The 14,352-nt window shown below is 45.1% G+C and overlaps 1 protein-coding gene across 7 annotated transcripts in view; it reads right to left on the reverse strand.

The window, feature by feature from the left end:
* The window catches only part of LOC309663907 (stimulated by retinoic acid gene 6 protein-like), a 63,156-nt gene that overhangs the window by 4,598 nt on the left and 44,206 nt on the right, over positions 1–14,352 (reverse strand). For 2 of the 7 annotated variants that reach the window (XM_082468648.1, XM_082468647.1), the window contains exons 12-19: positions 12,293–12,374; positions 11,926–11,974; positions 11,352–11,469; positions 10,144–10,263; positions 8,741–8,904; positions 7,861–8,007; positions 6,473–6,522; positions 153–195 (exon numbers count right to left, since the gene is read on the reverse strand). In XM_082468648.1, the coding sequence (XP_082324774.1) occupies positions 153–195; positions 6,473–6,522; positions 7,861–8,007; positions 8,741–8,904; positions 10,144–10,263; positions 11,352–11,469; positions 11,926–11,974; positions 12,293–12,374 (773 nt within the window). Of the gene's footprint in view, positions 1–152; positions 196–6,435; positions 7,128–7,860; positions 8,008–8,730; positions 8,905–10,143; positions 10,332–11,351; positions 11,470–11,925; positions 11,975–12,292; positions 12,375–14,352 lie in introns of those variants that run through there. The other 5 variants (XM_082468650.1, XR_014265514.1, XM_082468649.1 and 2 more) reach the window with 5 other exon arrangements.

The following is a 14,352-nucleotide window of genomic DNA, read 5'->3' on the forward strand; positions in this document are numbered from 1 at the left end:
TAGACGGTTTGGATCATTTGGGTTCTCAAATAAAAGGGATTTGCACTCACACCCTTCCCATTATTCACAAATTTCTCCTTCCTTCTTTCCTTTTCCCTCCCCTGAGGAAGAGTTCCCCAAATTTTCAAAAGCTTGTGGCAAAGACGACTCACAGAGCTGGGGGCTGCTCCTCAAGGCAGAGTGGAGGCTGGAAGTCTGGAAAGAGAGAGGGAAAGGGGCACAAGACGTGGTGCCGTTTCATTTCTCACTTAAGGTATCTTTGAAAAATTCCAGTTTTGTCTTGTCTAGATTAACAGGAAGAGGGGTCTGTTTGGTCCGTGGGCAGGTGGGGGACAGTTTGGGGGCAGGAGGCCCTGGTAATGGGATAAAGTGGCAACAGCTGGCTGTTCCAGGAGGGGATGCTGAGCTGGCAGAATCAGTAGGTCTCTGGCTTCCATGCTGGTCCATCCTGCTGGCATTTAGCTTCTTCCAGGCTGGTGGGGTGGGTGGGGGTTCCTTTCTTCACTAAACCAGCCTAGCCTGTCCTCAGGAAGCCAGGGCCCTGCTGCTCCTCCTGTCTTCGCTCCATTTCCCAGGAGAGGGCACCCTGCCTTCACCAAGGATGGGCACTGCAGGGGACTCCCACGGGCCAAGTGGACGAACGGGCTGCCTAGCCTTGGGTCCACATGGCTGGATCAGGGACATAAGACACCCATCCCGGTTTCCTAGCTGGCGAAGCAGCAGAGCTGCAGGAGATTTTGGTCTGGAGCTGGAGTCAGCCTTCCCCTCAGATGGTACCATGGAGGAGAAAGAGATATGGTTTCCTCCAAGTCTCTTCCTGACTGAGGCCTTGGTCTCCCTGTCTGTCATCAGAGAAGACTGGGCTAGAAGGTCCCTGAGTCCCATCAGCTCCCGTGTCCCCCCAGCTTTGGAGTCCACAGCGTAGCCCAGGTCCAAGTCCTGTTTTCTGGGTGTGCACTGCCCCCTCAAGGGCCTTGGTGGTAGTGCAACATGAAAGGGGCGAGGATGGGGGGCTAGTGATGAGCTAGGGAGCTCTTTCTTTTTTTTTTTTCTTTAACATCTTTATTGGAGTATAATTGCTTTCCAATGGTGTGTTAGTTTCTGCTTTATAACAAAGTGAATCAGTTATACATATACATATGTTCCCATATCTCTTCCCTCTTGCATCTCCCTTCCTCCCACCCTCCCTATCCCACCTCTCTAGGTGGTCACAAAGCACTGAGCTGATCTCCCTGTGCTATGCGGCTGCTTCCCACTAGCTATCTCTTTTACGTTTGGTAGTGTATATATGTCCATGCCACTCTCTCTTTTTGTCACAGCTTACCCTTCCCCCTCCCCATATCCTCAAGTCCATTCTCTAGTAGGTCTGTGTCTTTATTCCAGTCTTGCTAGGGGGCTCTTTCTGATGGACTTTAGCCGTCTGCCTCCTAAGGGAATCAGATCAACCTCCAGGAGAGGAATATTCCTCTAGAAAAGGAATAAGGTGAACAGCTGTGGTACTCGCTGTGGGGGAGTGGTAGAGGAGTGGAAATCAGAGACCCTCTGTGCAGGACACTCCCTGCTCCATCCCGAGTCTTACATTTACTGGGAGAATTTGATAATACAGAAGTGGGAGACCCATTGAATTGGTAGATGGGGGAAGGGGGCTGGCATCAAGGACAACTTCCCAGAGGAAGGGCTATTTATACCCATCTCTGAGAACAGGTAGGACCTGGATGGAACTGGAGGGAACGGAGGGTTCCTGTGGGTGCCTCTTAAAGGTTTCAACTGAATGACTGAGACCCACTCACATTTTCAAAGGTAATATCCTCTATAGTCAACTGATTGTAGATGTGTTTGATTAAATAACCGGGAACTATAACCTTGCCAAATTGACATGGAGGACCATCACAGTTCTAATAATCCTTTATGTATACTGAATATTAGATGCTTATCAGGTCTAATATTTTCTTCCATTCCATGGGTTGTTTTTCACTCTCCTGATAGTGTCCTTTGATGCACAAAAGTTTATCATATTTATGAAGTCTTAATAGATTGTCTTATGAACTTATCTATTATTTCTTTTCTTGCTTGTGCTTTGGATGTTATATCTAAGAATCCTTTACTAAATCCAATATCATGATATTTACCCCTTTAAGAACTTTATAGTTCTAGCTCTTAAATTTAGGTTTGCTCCATTTTGAGTTTTGTATATGGAATAAGGTAAGGGTCCAAATTCATTCTTCTGCATGTGGATATTCAGTTTTCCTAGCACCATTTGTTGAAAACACTGTTTTCCACATTCCATGGTCATTACCATTTGCTGAATTTCAACCATTTGTTGAAAATCATATGACCATAGATACAGTTTATTTCTGGACTCTCAGTCTATTCCAGTGGTCTATGTCTATCTTTATGCCAATGATGCACTGTTTGATTACTATTGCTTTACAGTAAGACTGAAAATCAGGCAGTGTGTCTTCTAACTTTGTTCACCTTTTCCAACGTTGTTTTGGCTTTTCCTTGCAATTCCATATGAATTTTAGGGTCAGCTTTTCCATTTCTGCAAGAAAGATTTGTTGCAATTTTATAGGGATTGCATTGGACGTATAAATTATAGAGAGTACTGCCATCTTATCATAAGTTTTCCAATCCATTAACATGGGGTAGATTTTCATTTATTTATGACTTCTTTAGCTTTTTTTTTTTCAGAAATGTTTAGTGGTTTTCAGAGTACAAGTCTAGTACCTCCTGGTTAAATAAATATTTTTTAAGTATTTTATTATTTTTAATGCTCTTGCAAATAGAATAATTTTCCTCAGGTTGCTCACTTCTATAGAATTATAATAATTTTTCATTTCTACAGTTGTATTGAATGGCAATTGATGGATGAGTGTTAATCTGTATCCTATAACATTGCTGAACTCATTTATTAGCTCTAACAGTTTCTTTTTGCTTCTATTTTTATTCCTTAGGAATTTATAAAATCATGATATCAGCAAGTAGAAATATTTTTACTTTGGTTACTATAATCTTGAAGTTCTTGCATCTATTTTCATAAGGGATATTTGTCTGTAGTTCTCTTTGCTTGGGAAATTTTAGTCTGCTCTCTTATCAGCGTTATGCTGGCCTCATAGAATGCGATAGGAAATGTTTCCCCTTCTTCCATTTTTTAGGAAGAGTTTGAGAAGACTGTATTTTAATCTTTTAAAATGTTTTGTAGAATTCACTCATGAAGCCATCCGGTCTTGGGCTTGTCTTTGTTGCAGTTTTGTTTGTTTTTGTTTTTTAAATATTCAGTCTCGGGCTTCCCTGCTGGCACAGAGGTTAAGAATCCACCTGCCAATGCAGGGGACATGGGTTTGAGCCCTGGTCCAGGAAGATCCCACATGCCGCGGAGCAACTAAGCCCGTGTGCTACAACTACTGAGCCTGCGCCCTAGAGTCCGTGAGCCTCAACTACTGAGGCCTGCACGCTTAGAGCCCGTGCTCCACAACAAGAGAAGCCACCGCAATGAGAAAGCCAGCACACCCCAACAAAGAGTAGCCCCCACTCGCCACAGCTAGAGAAAGCCTGTGCGCAGCAACAAAGACCCAACTCAGCCAAATAAATAAATTAATTAATTTTTTAAAAAAAGAATTCAATCTCTTTACTTGTTATAGCTCTATTAGGAGTTTCTATTTCTTCTTGAGTCAATTTTGTTAGTTTGTGTCCTTATAGGAATTTGTCCATTTCATCTGGGTTATCCAATTTGTAGGAGTACAAATATTCACAATATACTTTCATAACCATTTGTATTCCTGTAGAATCAGTAGTATTATCCAACTTTCATTTCTGTTTTTAATAACTTGGTCTATTCTCTTTTTCTTAGTGATTCTAGCTTAAAATTTCGTCAGTTTTGTTGATCTTCTCACAGAACCCACTTTTGGTTTGATTCACTGTCTCTATTGTTTTCCTTTATTATTTTATTTATTTATTTTTTTGGAATATAATTGCTTTACAATGTTGTGCTAGTTTCTGTTGTAGAACAAAGTGAATCAGCTATATGTATACATACATCCCTTCCCTCTTGAGCCTCCCTCTCACCCCTCCCCGCCATCCAGCCCATCTAGGTCATCACAGAGCACCAAGCTGAGCTCCCTGTGCTATACAGTAGCTTCCCACTAGCTATCTATTTTACACATGGTAGTGTATATATGTCAAGGCTACTCTCTCAATTTGTCCCACCCTCCCCTTCCCCGCCGTGTCCACAGGTCCATTCTCTACATCTGCATCTCTTTTCCTGCCCTGCAAATAGGTTCATCAGTACTGTTTTCCTGATCTTTATTTTATCTATGTTCTCATATTTATTATTACCCTCTTTTTGCTAGCTTCAGGTTTAGTTTACTCTTCCTTTTCTAGTCTTCAAGGTGTCACGTTAGGTTATTGTTTTGGGATCTTGCTTCTTTTTAATGCAGACATTTACAACTATAAATTTTCCTGTGAGCACTGCTTTTTCTGCATGTCGTAAGTTTTGGTATGTTGTATATTCATTTTCATTTGATTCAAGATATTTTCTAGTATCCCTCATTTTCAACTTTCACCCATTGGGTGTTTAATGTTGTATTTCTTAATTTTCACATATTTGTGATTTTCCCCCAGTTTTCCTCCTGTTATTGATATCTAGTTTGTTTCCATTGTGGTCAGAAATGATTTTCATGATTTCAATTTTTAAAAATTTGATTCCATTGTGGTCAGAAATCACTTTTCATGATTTCAGTTTTTAAAAATTTACTAAGACTTGTTTGGTGGCCTAACATACGGTCTATCCTGGAGAATGTTCTTTATGCACTTGAGAAGAATACATATTCTGCCATTGTTGGGTGGAGGGTTAGGTCTAATTGGTTTATGGTGTTGTTCAAATTCTTTATTTCCTTACGGATTTCCGTCTGGTTGTAATATCCATTATTGAAAGGGGAGTACTAATATCTCCACTATTAATGTGGAACTGTCCATTTCTCCCTTCAATTCTGTCAGTTTTTGCTTCATATGTTTTGGGGCCTCTGCTGTTAGATATGTATATGTTTATAATTATTATACCTTCTTGATGGATTATACCTTTTATCAATATATAATGTCCTCAAGAATGAGAGAGACCTGATCCCTGCCCTTGAGGAGCTCACAAACCAGTCCAGGGAAGAGGCTGGGAGACAACTGTAGCAAGAGCTGCAGAGAGAGGCCTTGCCACATGCTGCAGGCAGAACCTCATCTCCTTAGGTGTCCTGTGTCCCTGGAGTGGTGACTGCACGTAGCAAGTACTTGGTCAGCACTGGCTGGGTGCAAGTGAGGGGCACTGGCTGTGAGGTCTGCACTAGCTTTCATTTAGAGAAACTGAGACTCATTCTAGTGGCAGAGCTGGGACCAAAACCCAGTGCTCCTGACCTTCTGTTTAGCGGCCACTCGACCATGATGCCAGGGTTGATTTCAGTATTGAATTCATGGCTGAGATATTCAGTCACCATGGCCTTATTATTTTATTCATTCCATGATCCTACTATGTTACAGCAGATACTTGGTAATGGTGAGTAAAATCTGAGAAGGGCTCTTTCTTTGTGGAGCTGAGAGCATAATGAGAGGTAGGCAGATATTAATCAGATCACCACAAAGGGTAACATTACAAACAACGACTGATATTTATTGAGAGTTTAGGATATGTCAGGCACTAGCTTAGGAGTGTTTGTGTATATTAACTCAGTTTATCCTCAAAATAATTTTTGGCATTGCGGGTATCATTCCCTTTTTATATTAATAAGTAGGGAAAAGAAAGCACAGAAAGGTGAGGTAATTTAGCCAATGTCACACAACTAGAAAGCGGTGGTGTGGGGATCCCAATACTCCGAGTCCCAGTTTTCTTAGTTTCAAAAAGCAGAAAGACAAAGCTTGGTTGCAGAGATAAAGTTAAAAGAGGTAAGTCTGGCAGACACATCTAGCAAAGGACTGGGCTTACAGTAGGTACTCAATAATGATTACTGAGTTTCAACGGCTCTGGGATTTGTGAGGTGGATGGGGACTTCCCTCACCCTATGGGTGAGTCCTCCTGGTACTTGCACAGGTTTTGTGAGTGACAGGTCCCCGTTTATCAGAGACCTTATGCTGGGGAATGAAGAATCTGGGTAAGTACTGGGCCCCCTGCAGCAAGAAAAATGTCCAGGCTTCTCAGTCTGGCATCTGGACCCCCTTGGATGGTCAAACCAGCCCCCAACACGGTGCCCTGCATACACCAGAGGGCTCACCCTCCTCAAACCTGCTCCCCCACTTTTGCTTTTGTTGTCCCCCACCTTAAATGCCTGCCCATCCCATCTCTGCCCCCTCAGACAAGTGGCTTTCTCAGGGAACACACTCTTTGTCAGAGAGAATCTGTACATCTGATTTGTGACCAAGGCCCAGGTCAGTTCTGATCGATTCTTATCCCAGTGGCTGTGAGAGAGAGCTCAGTGTGTGTCTGCTCACCCACCAGACTGGAGGCTGGGATCGTGGATTCCTTCTCTCCCACCACCATAAGACCTAGAAAGGAGGAAACAATGAGGACCCTGTTGGATTAAGGCCATACTTTCTCCCAGAGAAAAACTGTGTCAAAAGGTTAAACTCTCCTGAGATATAAAAATTTTTACCACCTTTTTCAGTGACACAAAGTTCTGCCCTGTGGCTAAATTAAGTGTGTCTCAACATGGATCTCCCCAAGGCTGCCTCCTAACCATGGATAGTGGAAATCATTATTGGGCAAAGTTTGTTCAACAGAAATTCTCTTTAGTTCTTGATCTTTTTACCAAGGGAATGAATTAGACCTGAGACTTCATTGTTCAGCCCAAGTGCCATCCCATGAATGGCCGGTCTGTATGCCATCTGTGTGGACAGCGCCTGTGCATCCCATCACACTGCAGGGGACAGCTGCTGGGTAGCCTGGGCCTTCTCAGGGGCAGATGTCCTAGAACAGCCTTGTCGCAATGTGGGAGGTCAATGTCAGCTCTCCGATCACGTCAACAGAATCTGGGTAAAGTCCTGGGAGCCATGACCTGGCCTTGATTTTCTGAGTGTGACCAGTCCGGGGTTGTTGATCAGGGTCTGCAGCAGGTGCCACCTTGTCCTGGACCTCACTGAGGTGCGGGGACCTAGGACAGAACCAGAACCAGTAGACTGGGAGGAGGGGGCAGCTTGTCTCTGTCCTTCTCAGAGGCTGTAGCGAAAGCTGCCCAGAAGGTGTGAGGTGTGGAAGAAGGAGCTGGACCAGGACTCCTGGGGACATGAGGGCGGCTGGAGGGATGTGAGTTTGTCCCACAGATCTGGGTATCCGCAGCATTGGGAATAGCAATGTAAACGGTCCAGGTCAGTGCTGAGTGTCCACGACAGAACATGGCTAACTGGAGGGCTTCCCAGTGGAAGGCAGAGCAGAATAACAGGGGTGGCAGGGGTGGGAGTAGACAGTATAGAGCCTTGAGGGGATAGGAGTCGGTGGCTGGGAGAGCTGGTGGTAAGGAACGGGGCAAATTAAGCAAAACTGCACACCATCTTGGAGGGCATCTGGCTTGCAGCCTGGGCTATGGGTAGCATCTCAAACAAATGGTTGAATGAAGGACTCAGCTAGCAGAACTAGAGCTCGTTTCTGGAAACAAGGGAGGAGCCCAGTTAGCAGGACAAGGACACAAGGCCTCAGGGGTCCTGTAGCCAGGCTGACTGGGGGCAAAGCCTCCTGATCCCCTGGGTAGAAGGGCTCCCAGGGCAGGGAGTGTGGAGGAAGAGGGGCAGGGAAGGAGGAACCTGGGACATCTCAGGGATCCCAGGGAAGCCTGAAGGTACGTGTTTCCTGGTGTCCGACCCCAGTGTAGGTTCAAACAGGAGACTTACCTGCTGACTGATTTAGGTACCAGTATTTGATGGCCTGCTGCAGCCTCCTCTCTCTGTGGCCTGTGATCAGGATGTGACAAAAGCTGACGAGCACAGGGTTGGTGTGATAATGATCCACATAGAGCATGCCAATCCACGCACTGAACCCTGAAATCCAGAAGGCACGTCAGGCCATGCAGTACGTCCCAGGATGGCCCAGCTTGTGCTTTTCATGACGTAACTGCAGCATCACTTTGTTCCCAAATGGTGCCTGTGTCTTTGCTGAGAATCCAGAAAATGAGGTATAAAGAGCTGGAAAGATTCTTAGAGATCACACCCTAATCTGTTCATTTTATGGGAATATGAAGCTCATAGCAGCTAGGAGCCTGTGTGTCTTATATGAAGAAGCCAGCAGCCATTAAATGAATGAATGAGTGAATGAACAGACATGGGCCAGAAATAGGACAAAAACTGTTTTTTCTCCACAGAAAAAGCTTTGATTTTGGAGCATTTAAACTGAACGAACCATTTTCTTAACTAAGCTTGCCACTAACAACACCAGTAATTCTGAGATGTGTTTTCTCAAAATTTTCAGAGCCATGCATTCACAAATTACCTTCTAACTGTTCAGATAGAATTCCGCTACCTCTTACTGCCCTTCATTCTACCTCAAAGGTCTGTCAAACATGCAAGTATTTGATAGCCTGAATTCCCTTCTGACCATTGGGCTGAATAGTTTTGTTTTGTTTTGTTTTGTTTTTCTATTCAGCTTTATAGCCTCCATGGGAAGATAAACTCTAAGCATAAGTGAAGAGTATGAACTCAGGCCTCTGGTACCCGACTTCCAGGCAGCTTCTGCAAAAGTACAAGACCAACGCTCCCCAGATGCATGGCCACGTACCCATGTCTGCTCTCTCACAGCCACTCTGCAGAATGGTCCTGTCGATGCGGGCGATCAGCCACGTGCCCAGGATGCAGCTGATAAGAAGCCTGGAGAGGCAGGCGCCCAGGCCCAGCAGCACGTTGTAGAAGAACAGAAAGTAGTTGAAGTTGTGGAATGCTCTCCTGCAAACAAAAGCAGGCGGAGGGGCAGCACCTTTCAGTATGAGAAGGTGGCTACGCAGGTGGGCTCAGGGGCCCCCCGGACCTGTGGTCAAAGCCTACGTCTCCCATCTCCTAGCTGTGTGACCTTGTGCTGTTAGCAGGAGCTGACTGTCCCCACTTCGTAGCTGATGTGAGGACTGGCTCAGAAACAGTGTAGAGGGTGCTGAGCCCAGGGCAGGCTGAGTGTGAGTGGGGACTGTAAACCTCATGTGGCTACAGCTGGGTTTGTGGTTACGGCAGAGGGTGTGGCTTTCCCACTGTCCATTGCAACAGTCACCTGCCCCCAGCTAGAACTGCTCCAAGTCCTCCAGATGAAATTTCTCAAATGACCACCTGATCACGTGGTCGGTCTCCTGTTGCCTATGGGATGAAGCCCAAACACTGCATATGAATTCTGGGGTCCTCTCTGAGAGGGGCTTTTCTGGCATTACCACTTTGTACCTCCTTCCTGTCCCTCACCATCTAAGGCCACTGCATGGCCACAATATTGGATTCTCACTCTTCTCCCAACACATCCTGCCCTTTCATGGCTTCCTGCCTGCATTGGTGCAGTGGGGGCTGCAGCCGTGCCATCTCCTCATCTCTGCCTGTAGGAATCTTACCATCCCACCGACCTCAGCTCAAACGTCCCACCTGCAGCTGAAAGAGAACCCCCACCTCTCCTCCACCCCCCCGCCTCTCCTTCTTCGTTACTCATGTTTCTCTTGTAATGCTTTCACACCCTCTGGACTCTACTGTCCCTATATGTCTGTGTCTGTCGGCTCCAGATCACCGTGAGCACATCACAATCAGATTGTGTGGGGTATCTCTTTATCCTCAGTGCCCGTGTTGTTTCCTCCATGAGTGAACAGCTTTGAATGAATGAACTAGAAAGGATTACCCATGGGACAGGCACTATTGTTCTAAGTTCATATTTTAATACGTTTCAGCCTCAGAACACCTCTCTGATGTATGCACAATTATTTGTAAAATGAGGAAGTGGAGGTTCATAGATATTTAGTAAGGTCACACAAGGTCAAAGCTCATAAGGGGCAGAGCCTAGATTTGGCCACAGGCAGTTAGGCCCCAGTTCTGAACCACTGCCCCTCACCCTCTCAGAGAGTGTAGAGTCCACCCAGGAACCTGCCAAGGGTGAAGAGGAAGGAACGAGACTGCTGAGGCCAAAGCCCTACAATGCCCCGCTCCCTTCTCTGCCCTCACCTGTTGTTGAGAGCCAAGGGCTTCTGCTTGTCAGCTGTTCCCATCTTTGGTTGCAGGAAGAAGCTGGCGGCGATCCATACCTGCAGGACCATGAGGCCCAGGACGATGGATATGGTGAGGCTGAAACACAGGGTGAGACCATCCTGAGGTGGCCTTGTCCACTCTTCCCAAGCCCATCTTGAATGCCCCTTGATAGAGAGAAGAGAGATGCTGACTGCCTGCCAGACCAACAGTAGCTTGAGCTCTGCCCTTTATGCCTACAGAGCATTCTCCTGCCCACTGTGCAGATGAGAAAACTGAGGCTCACAAAGGGCAGATGACTTTCTCAAAGCTACATCATCAGGTCTTCTGGCTCCAGACCACAACTCCAGGATTTAATTATGTCTTTTTGTTGAGGGGTGGCAGCTGGGCTGAGTGGTTTAAAAGCATAGGAATCAAAGAAAGGATGGGGTTTTTAGAAGAGCTCATGAAGGCCACGGGAGAGTGGACAGGGCAGGTTCTGCCCCAGACTCACAGGAGGCTCTAGGTGAGTTTGGAACAAAGGAGCTCAGAGCAGGGAGGTCCCCAGAGGGCACCACGCCCTGTGTTTGCATTCTCTGAGTGGCAATGTGGGGTGGTGGTTTAAAGAGGCTTTGGTTTCAGATTGCCCAGCTCCCAGTCCTGCCTCCTCCCCTGGGACAAACTGCTCAGCCTCTCTGTGCCTCTGTTTCCTCATCTGAAAAAAGGGAGCTAATGTAAGTCCCAACCTCAAAGAGTTCTTAAGAGAAAAGATGTGTAGTGAATTCTCAATGTCAGCATTCACTTTTACTTTCCATATGGGTAAACTGAGGCTCAGAGAGGCACTTACAAGCCACACATCTGATCTAAAACCCAAGCTCAGATTTCCTCTCTACTTCCACTATACTGTCCTTTCTCTCACTTCACCTCCCTGAACCTCAATCTTCCCACCTATAAAATGGGCACATATATATCTCCCACAGACACAATTGTGAGGACCCCATTGAACAGTGAGAGTGGAAACATGTTGTAAACTGTGAGGTTCTCATCACAATGAGTTGCTATTTTAGCCCATCCTTGGGTCAGAGCTGAGAGCATGGGTCCAGGGATTGGTGAGAGCCCAGCAGGGAAGGGGTATTTCAAACAGCAGCTGTGAGGGCGCACCAGCTCCCAGGCCCTGGGCAGTGACAGGAAGCCCACCCAGCACTTACATCCCGATGCCCAGTCCTCGGAGCATCTCCAGGGCCTGACTGTGGATGACAGGTAGCACCAGGCTGTACATGATCACTAGGCCACACAGGCTCTGCATCACGTGGATGATGAGGTAGCCTGTGGGCCAAGGGAGCCGGTGGTCACTCAAGGCCCTTCAGGATCCAGTCACACAGGTCCCTCCCTGCAGTCTCCCCTCTAGCCTCCTCCCAACCAAAGGTCCTGGCGCTCTTACTTGCGCTGTTTCTTCTGCCTGGCATGACCGCTGACCTGCTCACCCTGCCAGGTGCAGTTCAAACATCAACTCCACTAGAAAGGCTTCTTGCCCTGTCCTGGGTGTGGACAGTCACTTCCTCCTCTGGTCACCACCGCCCTTAGCATATACACCCCGTGGGCACAGGACAGGTGGTGACGATGACCTACACGAATGTGTGCTTCTCACTCCTTCCGGAAGGTCCCTCAAGGAAGAGCTGGGGCCACTTCTGCCCTACGTCTCTCCTCCCTACCCACAGCCAGGACTCTGCAGGTGCCCAGGGAATGTGTATTGAATTGAATGGGTCATGTGAGGGCACTTACCCCACAGAATATAAGCTATCTGCCAGCCAGAGTACCTTGCAATGGCCACCTGAGATTTAGAAAGAAAAAAGGGTCTGAGAGGGGAGACATGTTGATTACCTCTAACACGTGTCCAGCATCCTTGTCTCATTTGAGGGTCACCCACCAACCCACCAAGGCAGGTGTCATGATTGTCCTCATTTTACAGATGAGGAAACTGAGGGCTGGATGGGGACAGTGGCTGTCCCGAGTCACCCAGCAGCAGAACATACTAGAATTGAGGACTCTGGACCCCCAGCCCAGAGCTCTTCCTCTTCCCCTACCCCCGTCTGAGGTGCAGGAGAGCAGGTTTTGGCCTCGGAGCAGAGAGAGGCCTCTGTAGACTTACCACACTCTCTGACGAGGAAGGATTATGGAACTTCAGAGGGAGAAAGTGTTTATCTCCTGCCCACAACCTCTTCATTTGCTTTCTAAAGAAAAAGTGGGAGTTAGTAATGCTCATGACCAGGGCTTAAAAATCATTTTTTAATACTTTTTTTGAAAATTGAGATATAATTGACATATAACATGATATTATTTCAGGTGTACAATATAATAATTCGATATTTGTATATATTGTGAAATGATCACAGTAAGTCTTGTTAATATCTGTCACTGCACACAGTTACAAAAATTTTTTTCTTGTGATGAGAACTTTTAATCTACTCTCTTAGAAACTTTCAAATATTCACTATTTTTTAACTATAGTCGCCATGCTGTACATTACATCCCTATGAGTTATTTATTTTATAACTGAAAGTTTGTGCTTTTTGATGCCATTGACCCATTTCACCCCCCCCCCACCTCACCTCTGGTAACCATCAATCTGTTCTATGAGTTTAGTTTTAGTTTCGTTTTGTTTAGAGTCCATATATGAGTGAAATCATATGGTATTTGTCTTTCTCCATCTGACTTATTTCACTTAGCATAATGTCCTCAAGGTCATAAATGCTGTCACAAATGACAAGATTTCATTCTTTTTTATGGCTGAGTAGTATTCTGGTGTGTGTTTGTGTGTGTGTGTGTATTCCACATCTTCTTTACCCATTCACCCATCCATGGACACTTAGGTTGCTTCCATATCTTGGCTACTGTAAATAATGCTGCAGAGAACACTGGGGTGCATGTATCTTTTTAAATTATTGTTTTCACTTTTTTGGATATATGCCCAGGAGTGAGATTGCTGGATCATATGGTAGCTCTATTTTTAATTTTTTGAGGAGCCTCCATACTATTTTCATAGTGGCTGCACCAATTTACCTTCCCACCAACAGTGTAGGAGGGTTCCCTTTTCTCCACATCCTTGTCAACACTTATCTCTTGTCTTTTTGGTAATAGCCATTCTGAGAGATGTGAGGTGACATCTCATTGTGGTTTTGATTTGCATTTCCCTGATGATTTAAAAATCTTAAACTTAATATATTTTGTAAAAATAGCATATAGCTACCTAATCTCAATGGTGACTGAATGTGATAGTTGAGACTGTGTGTGTGGCTTTTAGTTTCTTTAGCTTGCTCTATTTTCTTATTTTCTCTACAATGAATATACATTACCTATATAATATTATTTCAAAACAGGTAAAAAAATTTTAACGATAGCCCCCCACTTAAAACAACATAAAATGAAATGAAAGAGAAGCCACAATTCCTCACAATCCCAGCACCCAAAGAAATCACTGTGTGCTTTTCCCATGTGCCCACCTCAGGCTGGCCCTTTGCCTAAAGATTAGGTTGGCATACTTTTGTTCACAGTCCACATTCACACCTGTATCCTCCTTTTTTCTTAACATCCCATTCCAGCAATTTCCAGGTTATTTTGCAATTTCATCACCACTGAATTGGAAAGACTTAGTATGAAATAAAGAATGTAAGTATCTCATTAATAGTTTGCATATTTATTACATAATGAAATGATGATATTTGAGTTATGCTGGGTTAAATAACATATATTATTAAATTATTTTCACCTCTCCTTTAACTTTTTTAAATAGTGTCTATTAGAAAATGCAAAATTGTATCTGTGGCTTTCATTGTGTTTCTGTTTGGCAGTACCAGAGTAGGGTGTGCAACCAGGAATACAAACATGCACAGATATATTTGCAGAGAAAATTTCTGGAAGGATGCACAGAAAATGAATAACAGTGCTTAGCTCTTGGGCAACAATTTGGGGCCTGATGGGGAGAAGACTTACTTTCCACTAAATATTTTTGTAACTTTATTTTAAAAACACAAGCCTGTAGGTAGGTTGTCATAATTATAAGAAAAATAACAATACTGGCACAGTGCTAGTGCTGTCCAAAGGGTGCTTTCTCATCCATTATTTCCTCTGCCCCATGGTCCTGTAAAGGAGGCAGGGCGGGGATTATCACTCCTGGGTGACAGGTGTGGGAGGGAAGGGCCAGCCTGGACG

The sequence above is a fragment of the Balaenoptera physalus genome (assembly GCF_965194825.1).
Source record: "Balaenoptera physalus genome assembly, chromosome: 7".
NCBI lineage: Eukaryota > Metazoa > Chordata > Mammalia > Artiodactyla > Balaenopteridae > Balaenoptera > Balaenoptera physalus.